Source organism: Parasteatoda tepidariorum, chromosome 2 (assembly GCF_982258835.1).
Source record: "Parasteatoda tepidariorum strain Cologne lab strain chromosome 2, Ptep-v5.0, whole genome shotgun sequence".
NCBI classification, from domain to species: Eukaryota; Metazoa; Arthropoda; class Arachnida; order Araneae; family Theridiidae; genus Parasteatoda; species Parasteatoda tepidariorum.
The window spans coordinates 114413825-114435304 of NC_141756.1; the positions used below are offsets into that span (position 1 = coordinate 114413825).

At 30.4% G+C, this 21480-nt stretch overlaps 2 protein-coding genes across 4 annotated transcripts in view; both read right to left on the reverse strand.

Annotated features, from left to right (window-relative positions):
- Positions 1–21480, reverse strand: part of LOC122272504 (maestro heat-like repeat-containing protein family member 2A) — a 455199-nt gene that overhangs the window by 122253 nt on the left and 311466 nt on the right. The window lies entirely within an intron of this gene.
- On the reverse strand, positions 6853–18617 carry LOC122268429 (cuticle protein 14). Its single transcript, XM_087156705.1, has 3 exons — positions 18582–18617; positions 14762–14872; positions 6853–8569 (listed from the first exon to the last, which is right to left on the reverse strand). The coding sequence occupies exons 1-3, from the start codon at positions 18615–18617 to the stop codon at positions 8183–8185; spliced, it is 534 nt and encodes a 177-aa protein (XP_087012831.1). The 3' UTR covers positions 6853–8182.

The following is a 21480-nucleotide window of genomic DNA, read 5'->3' on the forward strand; positions in this document are numbered from 1 at the left end:
ACTTAATCTCTTCTTCATTAAAAAGTACATCACTATTTTTTTTCCACTTTCGATTGTGTGAAAAATATGTAAAGTTTAACTTTAAGGTATTAAATATAGTCATTGTGATTTCGTAAAAACAATAAGATATTTGCTTTCACTGTTACTTACTTTTTATGTAATCTATTTTTTAAAGATTTTTTAATTAGCGGAAATTAAGCTGGTCTTAAGAGGGGAACTTTATGGCAAATTCTGTTTCACGCACGTAACTCTGCAGTTTAAAATTCAAAGTATAGCGAAAAGTGCGTTCAGGTAAATTTAGAATAAAATACGAAAAACGGGAGGATTCTGGGGATCTCGCCTCCCAAAGACACGAAGCGGGATAGAATCTCAGCGATGACATCCGACTTGCAGCGACCACAGTGCTGACGTGAAATGTTCTCAGTGGTAGAAGTCCCCTTGCAGTCAGGCTAACCGTGGGAGGTTCTCGTGGTGTTCCTCTCCATGTAACGCATATATGGATTAGTTCCCTCAAAAAGTCCTCCAGAAAGGCAAATTTCACCGAATACTTGAAGCAGGAGTTGCTTTGTCTTCTGGATTGGGTTGAAAATGGCAAGGCTACGTAGTTGAACATTAGAAGTCATGAAAATCATGGCCGTCATGGACAACATCAGGCCAGATTTTTTTTTTTGGGGGGGGGGAGCTCAGCTGTGCCGTACCTGTCAGTTTGTTGAGGATTGGGAACATATATTAATCCATCGTACCAATTTTAAGCACATTAGAGAGAAATTTTTTCATTCAAAAACCACCTATGAGTTTATAAAGCAGCATTGGTCAAACCCTAAAATAAAAAGGGAATTGAGGGAATAGTAAGAAATTTGTTTAGTAACAAGGCGCCTACCTGAATCCTGATGGCCTCTTGCTGCCTATTGTTAGGAAAGATATACTTTAAATCTCTTATTGAATTTTCTCCTAAACTGTTTTTTGCGTTTTAATTTCATGCCTTTTGTCAATCTCTGCCTCTATGTGATTCCTCATTGAATTTTTAATCACTTGTGTTCCTAAAGTAAGTATATATATATATATATATATATATATATATATATATATATATATATATATATATATATACAGCACACTCTCGATTATCCGTTCGCAGATTATCCGGTTTGCGGATTATCTTTGCTCATTCCGGAGTCACACAAAAAATATAAAGAGAAACATTTTCAAGATTAAAAAAATTGATTCATGAAGTTATAACACTACCAAATTTTTGGAAAGCAATATTCGTTATTGGATTGCAGTATATGGAACATCAGTAGAATGGTCAAAGGTAAAATCGTCTACGTTATCCCGATCTTGGAGAAAGATCATACCGCTTGATGAACAATCCTCTTCAGATGTTCAAGAAAAATATGATAACAGTATTCTCGAACAAGCAAAAGAAATCTATGGTTTCGAAATTCTTCTTGATGAAGAAAATTTAGAAGATTGGTTGCCAAGTGATGTATGAGAGCCTGGCTTCCAGTATTTGACTGATCGTTATGTTGTTAAATCAAATAGTGATGATAGTAACTGATGCAGAAGATGTAGTAAATGAATGAAATACAATTTCACATTCTGCTGCTCTGTGGAAACTTTATTAGATTATATGGGAAGATTTGATTACGGTGACATTACTGCTGTTCGTAAAATATGTGTATCGATATATGGCGAAGACGCATTACACATTTTTCAATAAGGAAAATTCCTAGTTTGATGTTATGCATGCAAATGTCAGTACTTTTTATATTTTTTGTACTGACATTGAATTTTTCTTTAATAAAAGGAGTTTTCGGATTATCCGTGTTTTTCGATTGTCCGTGCGACCTGTCCCGGTGATTAACCCGGATAATCGGGAGTGCACTGTATATATATATATATATATATATATATATATATATATATATATATATATATATATATATATATATATATATATATATATATATATATATATATATAATAACAGGTCTACATCCCTGTTATCAGTGTTGTTTTTGGCTTGAAATAATGCAGTCGTAAGCCATCAGTCGTTCTAAACAGGTTTATTTAAATGTAGGCTGGTATTGATAACAATTCTCATCCACACTCAATACGGGAGGGGAATGGACAAGACTTCTGACAATTCCGGAACAGTTTATCAGGATCACATCATGATGAAAAGGACACGCAAAACTAGCGTTCTTACGTTTTATATCAGCACAGATTTGAGGTAAAAAGGCACACTTCGTACATTCCTTGTAACCTTACGCATTAAGGAAAATCATTTACTGCTTCCTTATGTGGAAGTGAAAGAGGGAACGATTCTAAAAATAACTCTTACTTTGAAATATAAATCTATTTATATTTCACTGGTATGTTTTCAACCTTGAATTCCCAAAATAGAATCTCTCTACGCTTATTCTTTAACAAAGACATTTTATGAAAACGATATATATATATATATACACAGTCCAGTCACATTAATGTGACCATCACCTACTTTCGACGTCAACGTGAAATAACCAATCACAGAGTGCATGTGGCAGCACATTACAGTGTAGTGTATATATTGGATGTCCTAGGGCATCGAAAAGCATTTCAGTCGTTGGCGCAATGCAGAAACGTAGCGATTTATCCGACGTCCAAAAGGGCATGATTATTGGCTTTCGGACCAAGGGTGGAAGCATTTCGGAAACGACTGATTTTGTGAACTGTTCGCGTGCCGCCATGGTAAAAGTATACCGTGCATGGCAAAATGGCACTATACAAAATAAGCGGCGTGGCACATGTGGTGCACCACGGGCCAAAGATGGCAGAGGCGAATGAAGGCTCCGGAGATGCGTTCAGACGAATAGACGTGCAACTGTTGAGCAACTGACCGCCCAAATGAACCAAGGGGCTACCAAGAGTGTATCCTCGACAACTGTTCATCAAACTTTGCTGCGCATGGGCCTCCGCAACAGACGCCTGGTTAATGCACCCATGCTAACTGCTATTCATCGGTGACGAAGGCTGGAATTTGCATGTCAGTACCGCAACTGGACGTCCACAGAGTGATAACAGGTGGCTTTTTCCGATTAATCACATTTTAGCTCCATGGGACTGATGGACGTTGGCGTATACGGCGTGAAACGTCTGAAAGCAAACACCCTGCAACAATTGCCGGAAGGCTGCAGGCTGGAAGAGGGAGCGTTATGGTTTGGGGAATGTTTTCCTGGCATTCACTGGGTGCACTCATCATTGTGGAAGGCACTATGGATCAGTACAAGTACGTATCTGTCCTTGCGGACCACGTCCACCCCTACATGCAAATGATTTTTCCTCAGAATGATGGCATCTACCACCAGGACAATGCGAGGTGTCATACAGCTCGGAAGTGTATGTGCGTGGTTCGAAGAACACCAGGATGAATTTACCATACTCCCCTGGCCAGAAAACTCACCGGATTTAAACCCAATCGAGAATCTGTGGAACCACCTCGATCGGGTTGTTCGCGCCATGGATCCTCAACCGCGTAATCTAGCGCAGCTGGCCACGGCACTGGAGTCGGCATGGCTCAACATCCCAGTGAACACCTTCAGAAACCTAATTGACTCTCTTCCTGCACGTCTCGTAGTGATTCGCTCTGCCAAAGGTGGTTATTCTGGATTTTGACAGGTGGTCACATTAATGTGACTGGACTGTATATATATATATATATATATATATATATATATATATATATATATATATATATATATATATATATATATATATATATATATATATATATATATATATATATATATATATATATGTCTTTTTTTGTTTTAAAAAAAATTCTTGGAATTTGATACCTTAAGTACTGCTGTGCCAGCTGTACTTATATTCTGAGTTATAAACATCTTACATTTAACCATGTGAAATTGTTTCCTTTTATTAACTTTTCACCCCTACTGAAGATGCGACATCTCTTCTGATTGATACTGTTTATTTTCTTTGTAATGTTTGTTTGCATTTAGTTCATTTCTAATTAACGCTGTTTTCTGGATTTCATATTTAATATTCTACCTATTTGTTAAAACTCTAATTTGAAAATTTTGAATATGTTTGCTTATGTGATTGAATTCTTGCGCGCACTTGGAACTTTCAGAGTGTCTCCGGATGACCCCTTACGGGGGCGGGACGGGTTCAATCTAGTTATTAGTAGTCATGAACCTAAAAACTGGGTCAGCTGCTTAACGAGGGTAATAAAATATGAAACAATTATCTATGCTGAGCCGTGGTGGCTCAGGAGATAGAGCTTTCGCCTTTCAAAGAGGTGAACCGGGTTCGATTCCCTGCGATGGCTGGTCGATACGATTTCCACACTCTCCTAATTATCTATATTAGGATATTTTGTAGCATCACTTAAATAGCATCTAATAATTAATTAAAATAGCATCACTTAACACCAAGCAGTAGTAATGTTTTCCAAAATAAACCAAGCATTATTAGCGTCAGATAGTTTGACAATTTTTTACGGTCTTACGAAACAAATAAATACTTATCCTCCATTAATTTTTAGCACGTAACAATTTAAAATAACTTATTTTTTATTTCCTTTTGTGTTTAAGTTTTATAAGAAAAATGTTTTTGGAATGTTTCAAAAGCGTAACTACCAATAAAATGAGCACGTGGTTTCAGTTATTTGAAGAAATAACGTAGCCCCCCCCCCTCATATTGAAGAACATACGTTTTTAATAAAACAGAAATTAAATTAACGAGCATCACTGGTATTATTTTTGAATATATATGGAAAAATGAACAGAATCGTCTAAAGTTTAATTTAAACCTATGGCTAATATTAAACCAATGATAAAGAGCCGTGATGACTCAGTGGATAAAGCGCTCGCCTCTCAATGAGATGATTCGGGTTCGAATCCCAGTGATGACTGGTCGATACGAATTCCGCATCCGGTTTGCACTGACAACAGTGCTGACGTGAAATATCCTCAGTAGTTGACGGATCATGGGTTAGAGTCCCCTTTTCGTCAGGCTAAACGTGGAAGGTTTTCCTCTCCATGTGAACACAAATGCCGCTTATTTCCAATAAAAAGTCCTCCACGAAGGCAAATTTCTCTCAATACTTCATCCAGGAGTTCCAGATTGGGTTCAAAATTTCAATGCTGTGTAGTTGAACACTTGTAGTCGTAAATCCAAAAAATTGGATCGACTGTTCAACGACGGTTGTAAAATAAAAACCAGTGAGAAAATTTAAATAACTTCCCTGAACTGTTGAATTGGAATTTTTGAACGTTTTTTTGAATCGGTGGACTGTCACTCTACAGATTATTTGAACTGGATACCATTTCAAACTCAGCTGGAAGGTAAAATCATGTTTTGAAAAATTAAAATAATTTATCTTTAAAATGTGCTATTTGGTGAGATGGCTCAGTGACTATAACGTTAGATATAGCGACAATCGCGATTAAGGTTTGGATAGCAGCTAGTAATCCATAGAGTGTTCACATCTAGTATTGCACGATCATGCTATATCCTCATTGGTAAATAGATCTGTTTATATTGATTCGAAGTTTAAATTTAAGAACGTGAAAAAGAATGTTATGGTTAAGCCATAAGATAGCTAATCTGTGTTATGGTACAGATATATGTTATGGTTGAGCCATAACTTAGATCTAATTTACTGCAACCTTAATATGTTGGTACATTGAACCATATTATCGCACTTCTCAATCTCAATTATCAGATAATATGGTTAACTTTTACGCCTTATGATGTTTGCGACTTTGAAATTCTGTTAAGTTTTACTGGTATTGTTCTGAAAATTGGTTATAGATATTATGGTGCAATTAAACACTTTATAAAATTTGCATTGTATCATAATATCGACGTCTTGAACAATAATATGGTACAAATTTGCTACACGATTAGTATGGCTTAAAATTGAACCAAATAATCACACTTCTTAAACATAATTAACGATGATATAGTTCGGTTTAACATTTTGTCAAGGTGTCACTAGGTATAATATTGGTATCTTGAACCATAATAGGCTACAAATTTGTTGAAGCATTAGCAGAATGATTAGTTAAACTACATTATCAAACTTATTAAACTTGATTACAGGATACATTGGTTCAATTTGAACTTCACATCATATGTTAAGATTTCGTTAATTTGCACCATATTATGGTTCAAGGCATCAACGTTATGATTCAACTTTGAATCAGTTTTACTGTTAGTGAATGTTGGTAAGTTAGAATCCAACTGCTGTTGGACAAGTTTTAAGAGGCTTTCGTGAATTTTTTCTCTCATACAAGGTCTTAGTTTATACACAAAACGTTCTACATTTCATACAGAAATTTTTCGTTCATTAAGTTGCATTTGAAATTAAATGGAATAAATGCCTTAAATTTGTATTTGGACGACGGTAATAGGATATTGCTTTTATGTTAAGAAAATAAGAATGTGATGTGGGTAATTTTACCTTAATTTGGAGATTATTATTATTATTATTTTGTACTCCTTGTAAATCGAATAGGCGTCTCAAGGTTACACGATTTCCCTACTCTCCATACTTTCCCCTTTCCTGTTACCAAGGTTACGATAAATCTTGATTTTTTTCCGATTGCAGTGCAACTCAATACATTTAGTTTAATTTTAAACGTTTGTAAACGTCGGTAGAAAAATCATATACTAAAACTATGTTAATGGAGATGGGGAAAATTGTAGAGAGTTGGGAAATCGAGGAACATTGAGACGTTACGCGGTTTCCATTCACAAAGAGCATAGTTAGGTTGATGAGCCAGGAATGTACTATTTCTCTGATAACGTTGTATGATTATTTTTTAAAAAAATAAAACAAAGTTTTACATTTTATTTTATTATTTGCAACAAAATTATAGCAACGTAACAAGAAAGGAAACAACACCCTAAAATTAAGACACACTTTTGTTGACAATAAAAAGCTGCCATATTTTCCTTTAGAAATAAACCAATTCCAGAAATAGCATGCCACAACCTTACAAACACAAGTTGCCTGCATGCATGAGTTATAGATAAAGCGTGATTAAAATTGAGAGAAATGATTAGATAGTCATAAGAACAAAGAATATATGTACACATAAATTGCCATTAAACCCACAAAAAAAAGTTCATAATAAATGTAACGCCATTCAAAACTTATTTATCAAATATGCTCATTAAAAATAATGACTCAAAGCAATAATGTTTAAAGAGATATCATTTATCACATACTTTTAATTAAAAAGTAATCTTTCTAATAAACAGAAATAAAAGAAATAACTTTAGCATGATATTATGGGTTCGGTTTAAATTTTAATTCTCTTAGCACTAGATGTTTTTTTTTTTTTAAATTTACAATTTTTGAACAAATAACGTTACAACTTTGTTCTGAATTTCAGTTTTCAGTTTTTATATTAATATACAACACCATGAAATTCATAACAATCTTCAAAAATTTTTTTAAAAAAATAGAGAAATTCCGAACAAAAATCGTAAATCGATGTTCCGATTTTTTATGTAACTAAATATAAGTTTTAATACCAATTTTTTTAAGGTATTAATAAAATTGGTATTATAGACCAACAATAAATTGTTGTAGTATATATCAACAATATGCAGCATAGATGTAGTATGATGTAGTATATATATAAACAATAGAATAAATTGTTTTTGTCTTCAATAAAAACTATCGTTAAATTCAGCATCAAAATTTTTCATTTAAGATTTTTTTTAAAAATTCTAAGTGTTTATTTTTATTTATTTACTTTTAAAAGTAGTTTTAAATCGTAAACTACCTATTTTTCTACAATTAGCCCATGCAGAAAAATAAAATATTTAATATTTACGCATTTCAAGTAATTATCTTTATCGTTTTTCAGATATATTGTTTTAAACTTGATTTTGAAAGAAAGAAACAGTTGAAATCTAATGTAGGCAAAAACGATATTATATTGATGTAATATCATTCCAAATTACATCGTTCGAAAGAAACTTTTTAAATAAAGTTTCTAAATAATAATAAAAAAATTCTCAAGATTTTTGTGTTTCAGACTATATCAAAAACTGAATGATTGTTAGTTGTATTGCTTTAAGACATTTCTGCCAAACACTCAATTCAGAATAAATTCCATGATTTTGTTCCATTTTCTCCTCCTCCTAACTTTCGAGAACTCTACAGCAAAATGTGGCCTCCGTGTGCAAATAAAGTGAGGGGAGCATGGAACAGTGTGGGATGAAAAACGGGAGCATGGTGCGCAAATGCTGGAGCAGCAACTACTGTCTTCGCGAGAACTGCTGGAGCAACCACAGCTGCGATGGCTGGCTTGTTGATGGCTGTGTGGGCGGTGTCCTGGCTCCCGTCAAACCCCGGTTCGTTTGTATGAACATCTGCCCGTAATCCGGCACTGTCGGCCACATAGTTGACCACTCTTGTCCTTCCGTCAGCGTTGTGGAGTCCGTAGGAACCAACTTTGTTTCCTAGAGAATCGCCAACTTCTTTTCGAAAACTTCCTCCGCTTGTGTGGCCTTCGGAGTATCCAAATGCATAATTTCCGTGATTCTAACAGGAAAGGAAAGGAAGATGACTCAATTTGGAAGAAGAAATACTGATACATCTCTGTTTTTATTGTTCTGGTAAAAAAAAACATAACCTAGAATATTAATTTTCATATTACTATACGCTCGGTGAATAGACGTCTCAATGTTACCCGATTTACCCATTCTCTACCCATTTCCCCATGTCGATAAGAAATTCGAATGTGTTTCCTAGGAGGGAAAAAACAAAACAGAGGGGGAAAGTGTGGAGAGTGGGAAAATCAGCTAAAGTTCTGACGCCTATTAATTTTTACGAAGTATTTCGGATCCTCCGTTTATCATCCTACGTGATTGCTTCACATTCATCATTGAATTTTTCCCTTATAAGTCATTATTTTCTTTTGTAAAATATATAATTATTATGATTTTAGGTAAGAATATTTTATTGTTATGTTAATCCTAACTAAATAAAGATTCTCCTGGATTTGGAAAATAATCAACGGTACTTGAAATAAATAAATAAACTTATGAATACGGAATGTGTGACAAAATAAGAAGCAATAAATGCGAAATAATATTAATTGTTAATAATCTATAACGATAACCTTATAACAGTTCAAATTAGAAGCCGTTTTTTACTCTTTTGAGTCTTTAATATTTTTAATGGGGCACGGGCGCGTGACGTCACGATCTTTGTTTACATCAATTGGGTGGCGAGCACTCTAATGTAAGTCTATGGGATTTTTATGTCATTTTGTAATAAAGTAGCAAATTTTATATTTTCCTTAAATTTTTGAAGTATAAAAGGTCGATTTTCGTGTAGAATAGAGTTCTACTAAACTTTATAGTAAGTTTTGGCTAAATTGTGACAGTCTTTAAAGGAAAAAAATTCAAATATTTATGGGTGGTGAGTGAGTACTGTTTCATTTTGCAGATGTTGATTATTACGAAACATACTATATATATAATTGTTGATTTTTTTATTAGATCTTAATAAATTAGATTAACTGTGATGTCTGCTTCGTAAATAGGTCAAAATAATTGTCAAATTATTTTTTACAATGTGTTGATATAGCTTTGTTTTATGATTATTAACTTCTGGGTGGCAGAATTGAAACTTAAATATTTTGCTGACATTTCTAACAATACACTTTATTATTTTATTCTTATATATATTAAAAGTAGAATTAATTTATTTTTATGTATGTCCCAATAATAATAATATATTTGAATTAGGTTTAGATATTTGCGCAAAAAAAATCGTATGTTCTGTGGGTAAGTGTGCTTTCTCCTTAAAAATAGTGTTGTTTTGAATCAAATTAGAAATAGTTGTTGTTTTTTACGTAAGATATTAATTGAGTATAATGCCTGTATAATATATAGGAACAAATAATGTAAAAAAAATTGTTTCAGTGTGTTTAAATTGCTTTGTTTTTGTAAATAAACTTCTGGGTGGCAGAGTTTAATGAATGGATTTTCCTGATATTTTCACAAATACACATTATTATTTAACTATTTTGTCTATTAAGAGTAGAATTAATTTATTTTAAGTATGTATAAAACTTTTTAGTTAGATTTTAATAATATTTATCACAAAAAAATCTTATTTTTAAGTGAGTAGGCTCTCCACTTAAAGTTACTGTTTGTTATGATTCATGCAAGAAATAGTTGTTCATACTTTACTTAAGACATTATTAATTAGATTAAGTATAATGCATGTTTCATAATTCTTCCTCACACTTGTTTCCTTTCGATTTAGGATGCAACTTCGTATGGAGAAAACAAATCAAAATAAATAGTGAAGAAGCAGATGGAATTATTTAAAGCATGCTATGATGAAATGAAAATATTATTCAATTGAATCTTTAAAGGATGCAGTATGGCTCAGTGGGGCTTTAGTGAGGAAACTTGTTTCTTATTTAATATCAAGTATCTTTCCGCCTATTGCCCCTTCTAAGCCGCATCATTCCGCAATTTAGGGTGTTCTTAACCCATGAAGACCTTTCAAAATTAAGTCTGACTATAAGGTACTCCACAACACGGTGATAGCATAGTATGAAGGTGCGTATGTTTGTATTGATTTTTTTTTCTTTAAATTTTATTAGTCATTATGCATGTTTGTTATAAACTGTCTATTAAACAACATTGAATTTAGGGTAGGATTTGTACGCTTTCCAGCCAGTATAACAAATCAATTGTAAACAAAGGGGGAAGAAACGAAAATATAAAGAAATTTAATTAATAATTAAAGGTTTATTGTAAAATAATTTCTATCCTTGCTTTCAGAATTTTAGCTGTATGATATTTTATAACCCAATTATGTGATTATGTTGAAATAATAATTTTTCTTCGAAAATTATTATTTAAATAATTAATTGAATATCCATGAAGTACATTCAGAAGAGGTTTGAGAAAAATATATAATAAATATCCTGCATAAATGCTTTAATTTTTTTCTTCTTGTTTTTAAATAATGTGTTAAGTTATTAATACTATTTTTTTTTTAATTCATCACCACTTATCTTATTTCATTGCATATAATATCATGATAAAAACTTATCTCAGCTTTGACATAAGCATGTGAACATCTAATATTTCATGCAGTTTTTCTTATAGTTTGTATTGGGTGATAAATATTTCCTTAAAAACTATAATTTATGTATCCGCTACTCTATCTCAGGACTATGATGCTTAGCGGTGAGTTTATTAACCAACTTATATTCGAATGTTTTACTCGCAACTTTATTTGAATGTTTTATTATGTTGAAATAATAATTTTTCTTCGAAAATTATTATTTAAATAATTAATTGAATCCATGAAGTACATTCAGAAGAGGTTTGAGAAAAATATATAATAAATATCCTGCGTAAATGCTTTAATTTTTTTCTTCCTTCTTGTTTTTAAAAAAGTGTTAAGTTATTATTACTATTTTTTTTTAATTCCACTTATCTTATTTCATTGCATATAATATCACGATAAAAACTTATCTCAGCTTTGACATAAGCATGTGAACATCTAATATTTCATGCAGTTTTTCTTATAGTTTGTATTGGGTGATAAATATCTCTTTAAAAACTATAATTTATGTATCCGCTACTCTATCTCAGGACTATGATGCTTAGCGGTGAGTTTATTAAACAACTTATATTCGAATGTTTTACTCGCACGAGTGACTGTTTAAAAACTACACGTGAGAGACATGCCTCATGCATGTGCGAATCGCATGGAAAATGTAGACCTATTATTTGTTCTTCTAAGAATATAGTGTCTGTTTTACTTACAAATTTCAGCTCCCCATTTGTAGAGCACCCTGTTGATATGAATGAAGTAATGTAAAACTTATTGTATTATCTATTCTATATAGTAATTAACTCTCCTTTACCTGAATTTTCTCTCTTTTTAAAAAATAAAAATAGTTTCATGTTTCATTGAAATACATAAACAATGAAAATATAAACAAAAATAATCAAATCACTGCTTAAAGACTTTAATCGAATAGAAAATTTAAAAAAAGAAATTTCTATGAATACAGCTTAATAGCCATCATAGTGAATATTAATCGGTGATGTCTTGCTCAAACACCTTTGAGTTGCTCATTGCTGTCAGGCTAACAATCGACTTCCATTTTAATTTTGCCATTACATAAAGCAAAATATATTTAGTTCAATTCATATGTCTAATAAATGTCTATGTTAATTCCAAGTGTATTTATTTTTAGTTTCAAGTGTTTTAAATTAAAAACAGTTGAAAGTTATAGTTATATTCTACTTAAATAATTCAAATGCTGTTTAGTTTTACTTACAAAGAAATATCCTTCATGTTTCAAGAAAGGTTTAATCAAAATTGTTTATGTTGCTTAATGAGAGGTAAAAAGAATAACAAATTTTAAATAACTTATAACGCAAATGATTTATCACACAAAAAAAAAAAAAAAATCACAAAATAAACGATTTGTCCCTTTGCTTTTTAGTGCCACTTGGAAACAATAATCTCACAAAGAGTATTTCAATGGAAAATGTGATAATCATCCATGTCAAACTGACCATAGCGTAAGAACACATGCCAGTAGTAATAGATTTTTTAGCCATAGAAATATGTTACGAGTGTGCACGGCGAGGAGGCAGATCACTATTATATTTAAGATAAAATTTGCTAAATAAATATATGTGATTCAATAACTTTTAGTATTAAATGTGTGGCAAAACATTATATGTACTTTCTATAATTTATATATTTGATTCACATTTTAATGTGAATAAAAACTTATTCTCATACAATTAGCCATTGTTTAACTAAGAAAAGCTTTAAACACTAATGTAAATACTCTTAAATAGGATCAGAACATGATTTTTTATTCATTTAAAATGTTATTGTGAGACACTCATGTACAAAAAACATTTTTTGTATTTACTCAGCTTTAATGACTTAAAAAACACAAAAAAATAGAAGATCTTTAATAATAATATTAATTTTAGTATGTACAGTATTTTAATACATGTGTAGTAAGTATATTAGAGTAGCAAAAACAACATAAATAACATGTAAGAAGTAAACAACATGGTGATCCTAGTGGAATCCACAATTTACTAAATAAAAATGGAATAAATGAATCATAAATCTATCCCAATTCAATGTTCAGAAGACAAGTTTTCTAATAAAATAAGAATTAGAAGTACCATTCAAAATAAAAATACCATTAAGAAAAATAACATGAATTAATAAGGTTGATTGACTATGATATACTCAAAACTGTGTTTAATATATATCAGTTTTAAAATAAATAAAAACATACACACATAAATAAAACACTAAATCCTAAATAATAATAATCATTTTAATGCAGGTATTCTATACATTTATTTCTAATCAAGTTGTGTCATAACATTACAAATTACACGAAATACGTAAACAAAGTGACCAAATATATATCCTCAAATTGCAGCATTAAAAAGGAAATTTTCAATTAAAACTGCATCACTATTTAAAGTTCAGTACACTATCTTTCGAAGAATATATGTAATATTCTAAATAAATTGACAATATAAGTTAAAAACACTTTATTTTTAAACCTCGCTATGTTAAGTCTATGACACCCTCGCCACCCAGAGACCCGCAATTGATTGTTTGTTTACAATCAATGCCCGTGCCCCATAGTAAATTGATAGTTTTGATTTTTAATATTAAGTAGTTCTTTATAATCAATAGCAGTAATAGTGAAAATTAAAAGTAATAGATCTTAATAGCAATAGTATTAATTCTTAATTTCTCAAAAGCAATAACACTGGGTTGCAAAATTTTTGTTGCATTTATACAAATACCTAATCTTGTTTAATTCGGGTGTGAGGATTTCAAATCTGAAATTAGCTTTACTCCTAAAGCCACTGATTTTTTTAAATGCCATATTTGATTCATTTTTTGTCAAAATGTACAAGTTTAAAAACTTTATCTATGACAGGGGATTGCATAAATTCAGCAGCAAACTTCTAGGGGAGTTAGAGCATATCGTCAGGATTAAAATTGCATGAGAACTTAAGCCCAGAATTACCGTCATATGCGGCTTGGGGAGTTTTCCTATAATGACCTGTTCAGAAGCCCATGAAGAAACAGTTCATTATTGGGAAGCGCCCCTAGCGGCTTAAGATGACTTTTTTACAGGCACGGGTTCCTATGCAATTTTAATACTGATGATGTGCATCCTAACTTCTCTAGAAGATTGTCATGACATTCCTTGCTATGCGATTCCTTGTAATGCGATTCCTTGCTCCATATAACGCTTTTAAGCTACCACATTTTGTCCAAAAAAAAATACACTAAAAACATCAGTTTTAAAAAAAAATTGGACAGAGAAACCGATTGCAGATTTTAAATCAGCGATACGAAAGTTGAATTTTAATAATTTAATAATAATTATGATAATTAATATCTCTAATAATTTAATTATAATTTTAATAATTAATTTCACTAATAGTAAGAATTAATAGTAATAGTTCTTAATAGCAATGATTAATAGTAATTCTCAATAGCGATGATTACGAGCAATAATTAGTGGTGTTAACTTTTAATACCAATGGGAAATTCCTGTTTTATCCCACATGTTTTAAGGGTGTTCAAACAAAGCAACATAGAATTTGCAAAAAAGAATTCACGTAAGATTTAGAAACAATTTTCAATATTTCTGCTATTCATATGCAATTAAATAGAATAAATTGCACTTACGTCTTCCGTTTTATATTGAGTACTTGCACCTGCCTCCAAGGCATTCGCTTCAATCACAACAGGTAGAGCTTCAGAGGAAACAAATAGGCCACAAAATAAAAACAACAGCGCCTAAAGACGAGAGAACATAAGCTACATTTAAAGCCAAATTCAGGTGAGTCCTATAAAACTTTCGTATAGCATAAATGCTATAAGATATTCACTACGACATATCGATTGAGTTGAATTATCAACATAACCAAAAACATGATTAATAATAACTAAGACTCTTCTATCTCAGTAAAACAAAGTTAATTTGACTTTTATTGTCAAATGTATTTTTCTATGATTAAAGAGTCTCAAAACAAAAAGGAATAAATAGTACAGTGAGAAAAATAAGAAATAAAAAAAACTTGTAAAATAGAATAATTTTAGTTCTGGGCCGGGATAGTCTATCTGGCAGGAGCTGAACTCCCATTTGTGAAAACGGGAGTTCGAACCCAGCAAGACGAAGACTCCCCGTGTAGTAAATGGTGAATAGCAGTTAAATCTGTCGGGTCTCAAAGTCCTCTAAGTTCTCATAACAAATTATACCTGTGCGGGTGTTGAATTAAAGATTGATGGTTTTCTGGTTCAGGTCAAAACGATCGGTGGATGAATGAATAGGTTCGCCCTATAAACTGGTGTGACGTATGAGTGTGGCAGAAGTCTCAATCTTCTTCATAGATGGCGCCACTGGGAAACAAGAACAATCTCACAGCTTCTGTCTTAATGGCAGCAACAACTTCAGTTCTAATGATAGGATTTTCACGAACCGATCAAAATAGTTTAAAGGGGAGATCTGAAATATGCTTATTAAACAATGCAAGACGATATTTCAAGGTACAGAATCAGACACAAAGGCGTACTTTCTCTGAATTACAATAACTTTTTGACGAATTTTTTATTTTTGACAATCGAATAATGCGAATAGTCTTAAACTGAAAAATAGGATGCCGATTGTTTGAGGAGAGTGTGTTTCTTAATGTTAATTTCCCTTTTTTGCGTAGTTCGTCATACATCAGCAATTTTATAAATATACAAATATACAGCGTGTATACAAAAAAAAAAATTAAATAAAGGAAATAATTCTTAATAATTATTTATTATGTTCTATAATTTTATTTAATAACAGTCTAAAATATTTTGAATTGTATGGTAAACATATTTTTGCATCATTTCAGAGAATATAATTTTAAATGACGAGAAAAAAAGTTTGAGAATAATCAGCCGAATAGTTTCTAAGTTATCAAATTTTAAGAAAGTCGGTTATCTACAAATAAATTTTCGTGTTAAAAATTACGCCGAATGAGGAAGAAACATGAAAAGTAATAATTTAATGAGTTTCCGATTTAACTACAGTCAAACCCCGCTATAGTAAACCTTCAAGGGACCGAAACTTCAGTTCACTATAACCGGAAGTTCACTATATCCATACTGCAAACAATTTTAACTCATTTTCCGAACTGCTCACTTTTATTACACATTATTTAAATAAAAAAAACCTAAAAAATAAATACAAAAATGATTAAAAAACAATATGTTGTAACAAAAAATGTGTTAACTTTCATTTTTTATGACTCTCCGTCTTGAGTACAAAAAATTTAGGGATGCCCTTTATTTAGGAATGTGAAACTGAGATAGAAAAAGCAAACACGAAAAAATGCTTATTGCTACATTCCTCTCAATAGATGGTTTTAAAAATCGGTATATGTATTTTATGTAGAAATTTCAAAATTACCTTAAAATGAAGAAAAAAAAATCAGTCGAAGACAGAAAAAAGTGCATAATATTCAATTTCTACATTACTTTTGGTTCACTATATCCACAAAAAATAATATTATACGTGTATAGCAAGGTAATATATATACAACGAAGAGCCATTACATTATGACCACCCTCCATCTATAATAATGGGCTCGCCCAAGGTTTCATGGTTTCCGTTCAGGAACAATGTTCTCATGGGGCACATTAGGACCCATAATCCTCATAGAACAATCCCTGATGTCTGTAAACTTCTTGAACATAGTTGCAGGCCAGGTTCACCTATTCATGTCAACAGTTTTTCGGGGGATGGTGTTTACCAACTGGATAATGCGCATGTCATAAGGGTCGAATTGTCGAGGAGCATTTCAGTGACTTTCAAGTCATGTCTTGGCCCCCAAATTCACCTGACCTTAATCCAATAGAGCATTTGTGGTCCTACTTCGTGCTGCCACGCTACCCCTTCTCAATGTGAGGGAATTGCAGGACCAGTTGGTGAGCGCTTGGTACCAGATACCTCAGACTACCTATCAGCACCATGTGGAATCAATGCCACGGCAGGTGCTAGCAGTTTTGAGGGCTAAAGATGGTCCTACATGTTATTAGCAGGGTGGTCATAATGTAATGGCTCTTCGGTGTATATATTACCTTGAAATATATATATCTAAATATATCTGATCTAATATATCTAAATATCTATCTATCTATCTATCTATCTATCTATATATATATATATATATATATATATATATATATATATATATATATATATATATATATATATATATATATATATATATATATAATTATGATTCTAAGTTCAAAATGTAGAGAAAACAAGGGAAAAATTACAGAACAATGCGGATATAATCGTGTGAGCTGATGAAAAGATTATCTTTTATTTCTTGTCCTTTTTTTCCTGTTTTTTGTTATTCTTATTTTATTATTATTTTTCTTTTTTCCCCTTTTTCATTGCTCTGTAATTTTTCCCTTGTTTACATTTTGAACCTATATTTTGAGTTCGATTTACTTGTAGCTTATGCCCAATAATTTGTTTATATATATATATATATATATATATATATATATATATATATATATATATATATATATATATATATATATATATATATATATATATATATATATATATATATATATATATATATATATATATATATATATATATATATATATATATATATATATATCAGCAACAACTCGTGCAAAATTAATGAGTAAATATGCCTATTTCATCATGGCGAATTTACGTAGTTGCTTTTCTCAGAACTTCAAAGCTTATGGAGAATATTTTTTTACTACAAGTTTAAAATTAATTCTCGAACTAACTATCGAACGTTAATTTTTTGTACATTTTTCTCCCCATTTGCAATTTCAAGTTTCTCAATTTTTCAGTTTTTGCGCAACAAAGCAAAATGCAACGAAATTTATACACTCAAAACAACAGTGTCATTAACGTCTTCTTTAATAATTTTTTTGATATCGAGATTTGTTCTTTTATTTTGATTAAATTATTTTTATTCAGATCTTAAATTGATTTAATTTTTTAAAAAATGTGTTATATATTTTGCATTTTTCCATAAATAACTTACAAATATTTCATTCTTTTTGTTTAAGATGTTTTTTCCGTAAATTTAATTTTTATTCTATCGTTAATTCATATTGATTTTTAACATTTATATTTACTCTATTATATAAAAAAATTTTTTACCATATTTTTATAGAATATTGAGTTTTATCGTTTTATCGAATATATAAGAAAACATGAGAATTTATACTTAGATCTTTCTCTAGGTAACATAATATGTCTTATTCAAAATAAGTGGAATGAGATCTAAAACTAATTTGTTTTATTTTAAGTAAGAAAATGTAAATAAATGTTCTAAATTAAATTTTTATCACTAAATAGACAATCGAGGATAAATCTATTTGGTGGAGTTGATACAAATTCCATTCTAATAGTTGAAATATATAAACGGTATAAACTAATTGGATTAATTTGACTTATCACGCTAACCTTCACGTCTTCAGATTCCGAAGACGAATTGAGCATTTTTGACGGAAACGCCTTTTATGAACGCATTCTTAAGGAAAATTAACAGAGAATTACCCGCTATTATACAATTTAATGATAATCTCCGATGACAAAATTTATAGTTTTCACTTGTGTTCGTGATAAAATATATGTATTGTTTTTTTAAATTTTAATACGTTTTTAAATTTGGAGTGCATCGTGGAGAAAATATAAGGATTGTTTATATTATGTTCATTTGGACACCTAGTTTTAGAGTTAGTAAAATTTTAAAAAGTCGTTTATTTAAAATTTAATTACTCAAAAACTATTTGACCGATTTTGTTTACATTTTATATGCTTCAAAATGCTTTCGCAATATCAAATTTATCAAAAGCCATTCCACCGATTTCGCTCAAAGTTTGCATGCTCCAAAATTTTATGATTTTTTTTTTTTTTTTTTTTTTTTTTGCTACAAAAGAGGATTTTTTTTCCTACTCAAATTAGGTAGTCTTAGTGCTAGTATTTTTTTTTTTAAGAACACGTTTATAATTTGTGATAAATTAAAACTGAAATGGTCAATAGTTTTTGAGCTATCAAAATTGAAAAATTATTGTATTGTTAAAATTTGATTTCTCTAGAATTAATCGACTGGTTTCATTAAAATTTTGTACTTTGCCATTTACTATTATTTTCGTTAAAATTATTTAAAAATTGCACTGAAAAATTCATTTAACGAAAATTACGCCAATACAAAGATATTTTTCTAATAGTCAAAGTTACAACAGTAAAATATTTTTCTAGAAATGCTGATTGTGAGATTCTTTTTGAAATAATATGTTGAAAGCGCCACGATACTAAATTCTTCTTATTAATATGATGAGTTAACACTCTTATGGAGTTAACACTCATCATAAGGAAACATTTCTGAATGTGTATTTTGTCCAAATATGTATAAAAAAATCTCTTTTACTTAGTATTATCATTTATTTAATTATTAGTTTTTCATTGTTTTATTCCAATTGGCCATCAAATTGGATATACTTTAAAAATGTAACTAGGCAAAGAAAAGTAAATATTAATAATAATAATAATTAAATATAATTATGGTGTTTCAGTTTATGTATATAAAAACAGTATCCATTTAGATAAACGAAAAACAATGAAAAAAACTTTGTTTCACTTTTCCTTTTTTAATTTAATAAAAATAAGCTTCCTTAGAAATTTCCTGGCCGTTGTTCGAATTTATGTGATTAGAGTTTATCGCGTTTTAAATAATAACGAAATTAAGAAAAAATCATTCCTTTGTTTAAAACTTTTTTTTAAATAGTCTTCCTTTTTTAAACAAAATATAACATACTGATTTTTGATTTGATTGAAAAATTTCCATAGTGGGGTTCCAAGTTTAAGTATAAAAAATTAGTATCCTTTTAAATAGAAAAATTTTTCAATCGTTTTTTGTTGAATTGCCATAATAGTGTTTCAATTTAAACGATAGAAGTTAATTTTCTTTTTAACAACACAAAACAAAAGAAAAAATTCCATTCTTTTTTCCCTTTTTTAATTGTTAAAGAGGTAAAACAATTTGATTGATGAAAATAAGTCAATATTTAAACAAAACAAAGCAAAAAATAAAATAATAAAACCAAAAAAAAAAATTCAAAAAAATATATTTCCTATTCTTTTTTTTTCTTTTTAATTCTCAAAGTTTGATAAGAGAACAAAATGAATCTTCTTTTAGAAAAAATAAAAAACTTAAAAAGAAATAAATATTGCTCTTTATTTCTTTCTTCCAATTTTTTATATTTTTCATTGTTAAGGTCACCTGACGTTCTTAAATCTTGAGGACAATACACAATTTTTATTGATTGCCTTCAAAAATTTTCCCTTTCTTTGAGGATAAAGCATTTTTTTCAAATTTTAACATGTGTTCTCAAATGTTCTTGAATTTCTCCACAAACATATAATCTTTCTTATTTGCAGTGTAGTATTAAAAAAAATTGTTTTTCTTTTAACCACTTTCCTGATTATTCCAGAGTTAATTCTGGTATGCATTGCAAATATTTATTATTCCGATTCTTCAGTAAGCAGAATTCTTCAACACGTTTTGCTTTATCACGTTTTTTTATTCGGCCAGAAGCAGAGCCGGATTATGCCTTTCGTAGGCCCTAGGCACAGCCGTTTTTGGGCCCTCCCCTCCTTCCCCCACTCCTCCCTCTTTTCAAAATATATGCTAAAATTTTCTTGCATATTTTTTTTTTACATTTTTATTAATATAGATTTTAATTTAAAAATTTGTTTATCGAACTTTATCTGCAATTCGACAGCATAATACAAGATTTCGTTGAATTCAAAAATCGCAAAAAAGTAATATCTTAGATCATAAGATTCTGGAAAATAATTTATTACCGAAAAATATTATATTTTTATTTGTATCTTCATAATTTTGTGCAAAATACACCTGTTGTTTTTAAAGCTAAATTATTTTTGTCCAAAAATTTTTTTCTCCCAAGTTTTTCGTAGGCCCTAGGCACGTGCCTAGTGTGCCTATAGGTTAATCCGGCCCTGGCCGGAAGCAAAAACAATAATCTGCTATGATTGCCAATTTTCGCTAAGGGAGCTTTGCTATTTGTGAGACTGCAGACATGTTTTGTACAATTGTATATACGATGGTTGGTGAATTTATATAGAAAAAAAGAGTAGAGAAATCGCGAGAGAAAGTAATGCAGATGATGTTTCAGATTATGAAGATGTGAAAATATACAAAGACTCATATTTAACTTTTTTAATTTACCCGAGATAATTTGAGATTGAAAACTGTTGGTAAGTTAAATATTTTTTACACGCAAAAAAATTAAAATTTGAACTTAGAACGTGTGTATTATGTTTTGTTTAAGCTCCTTGT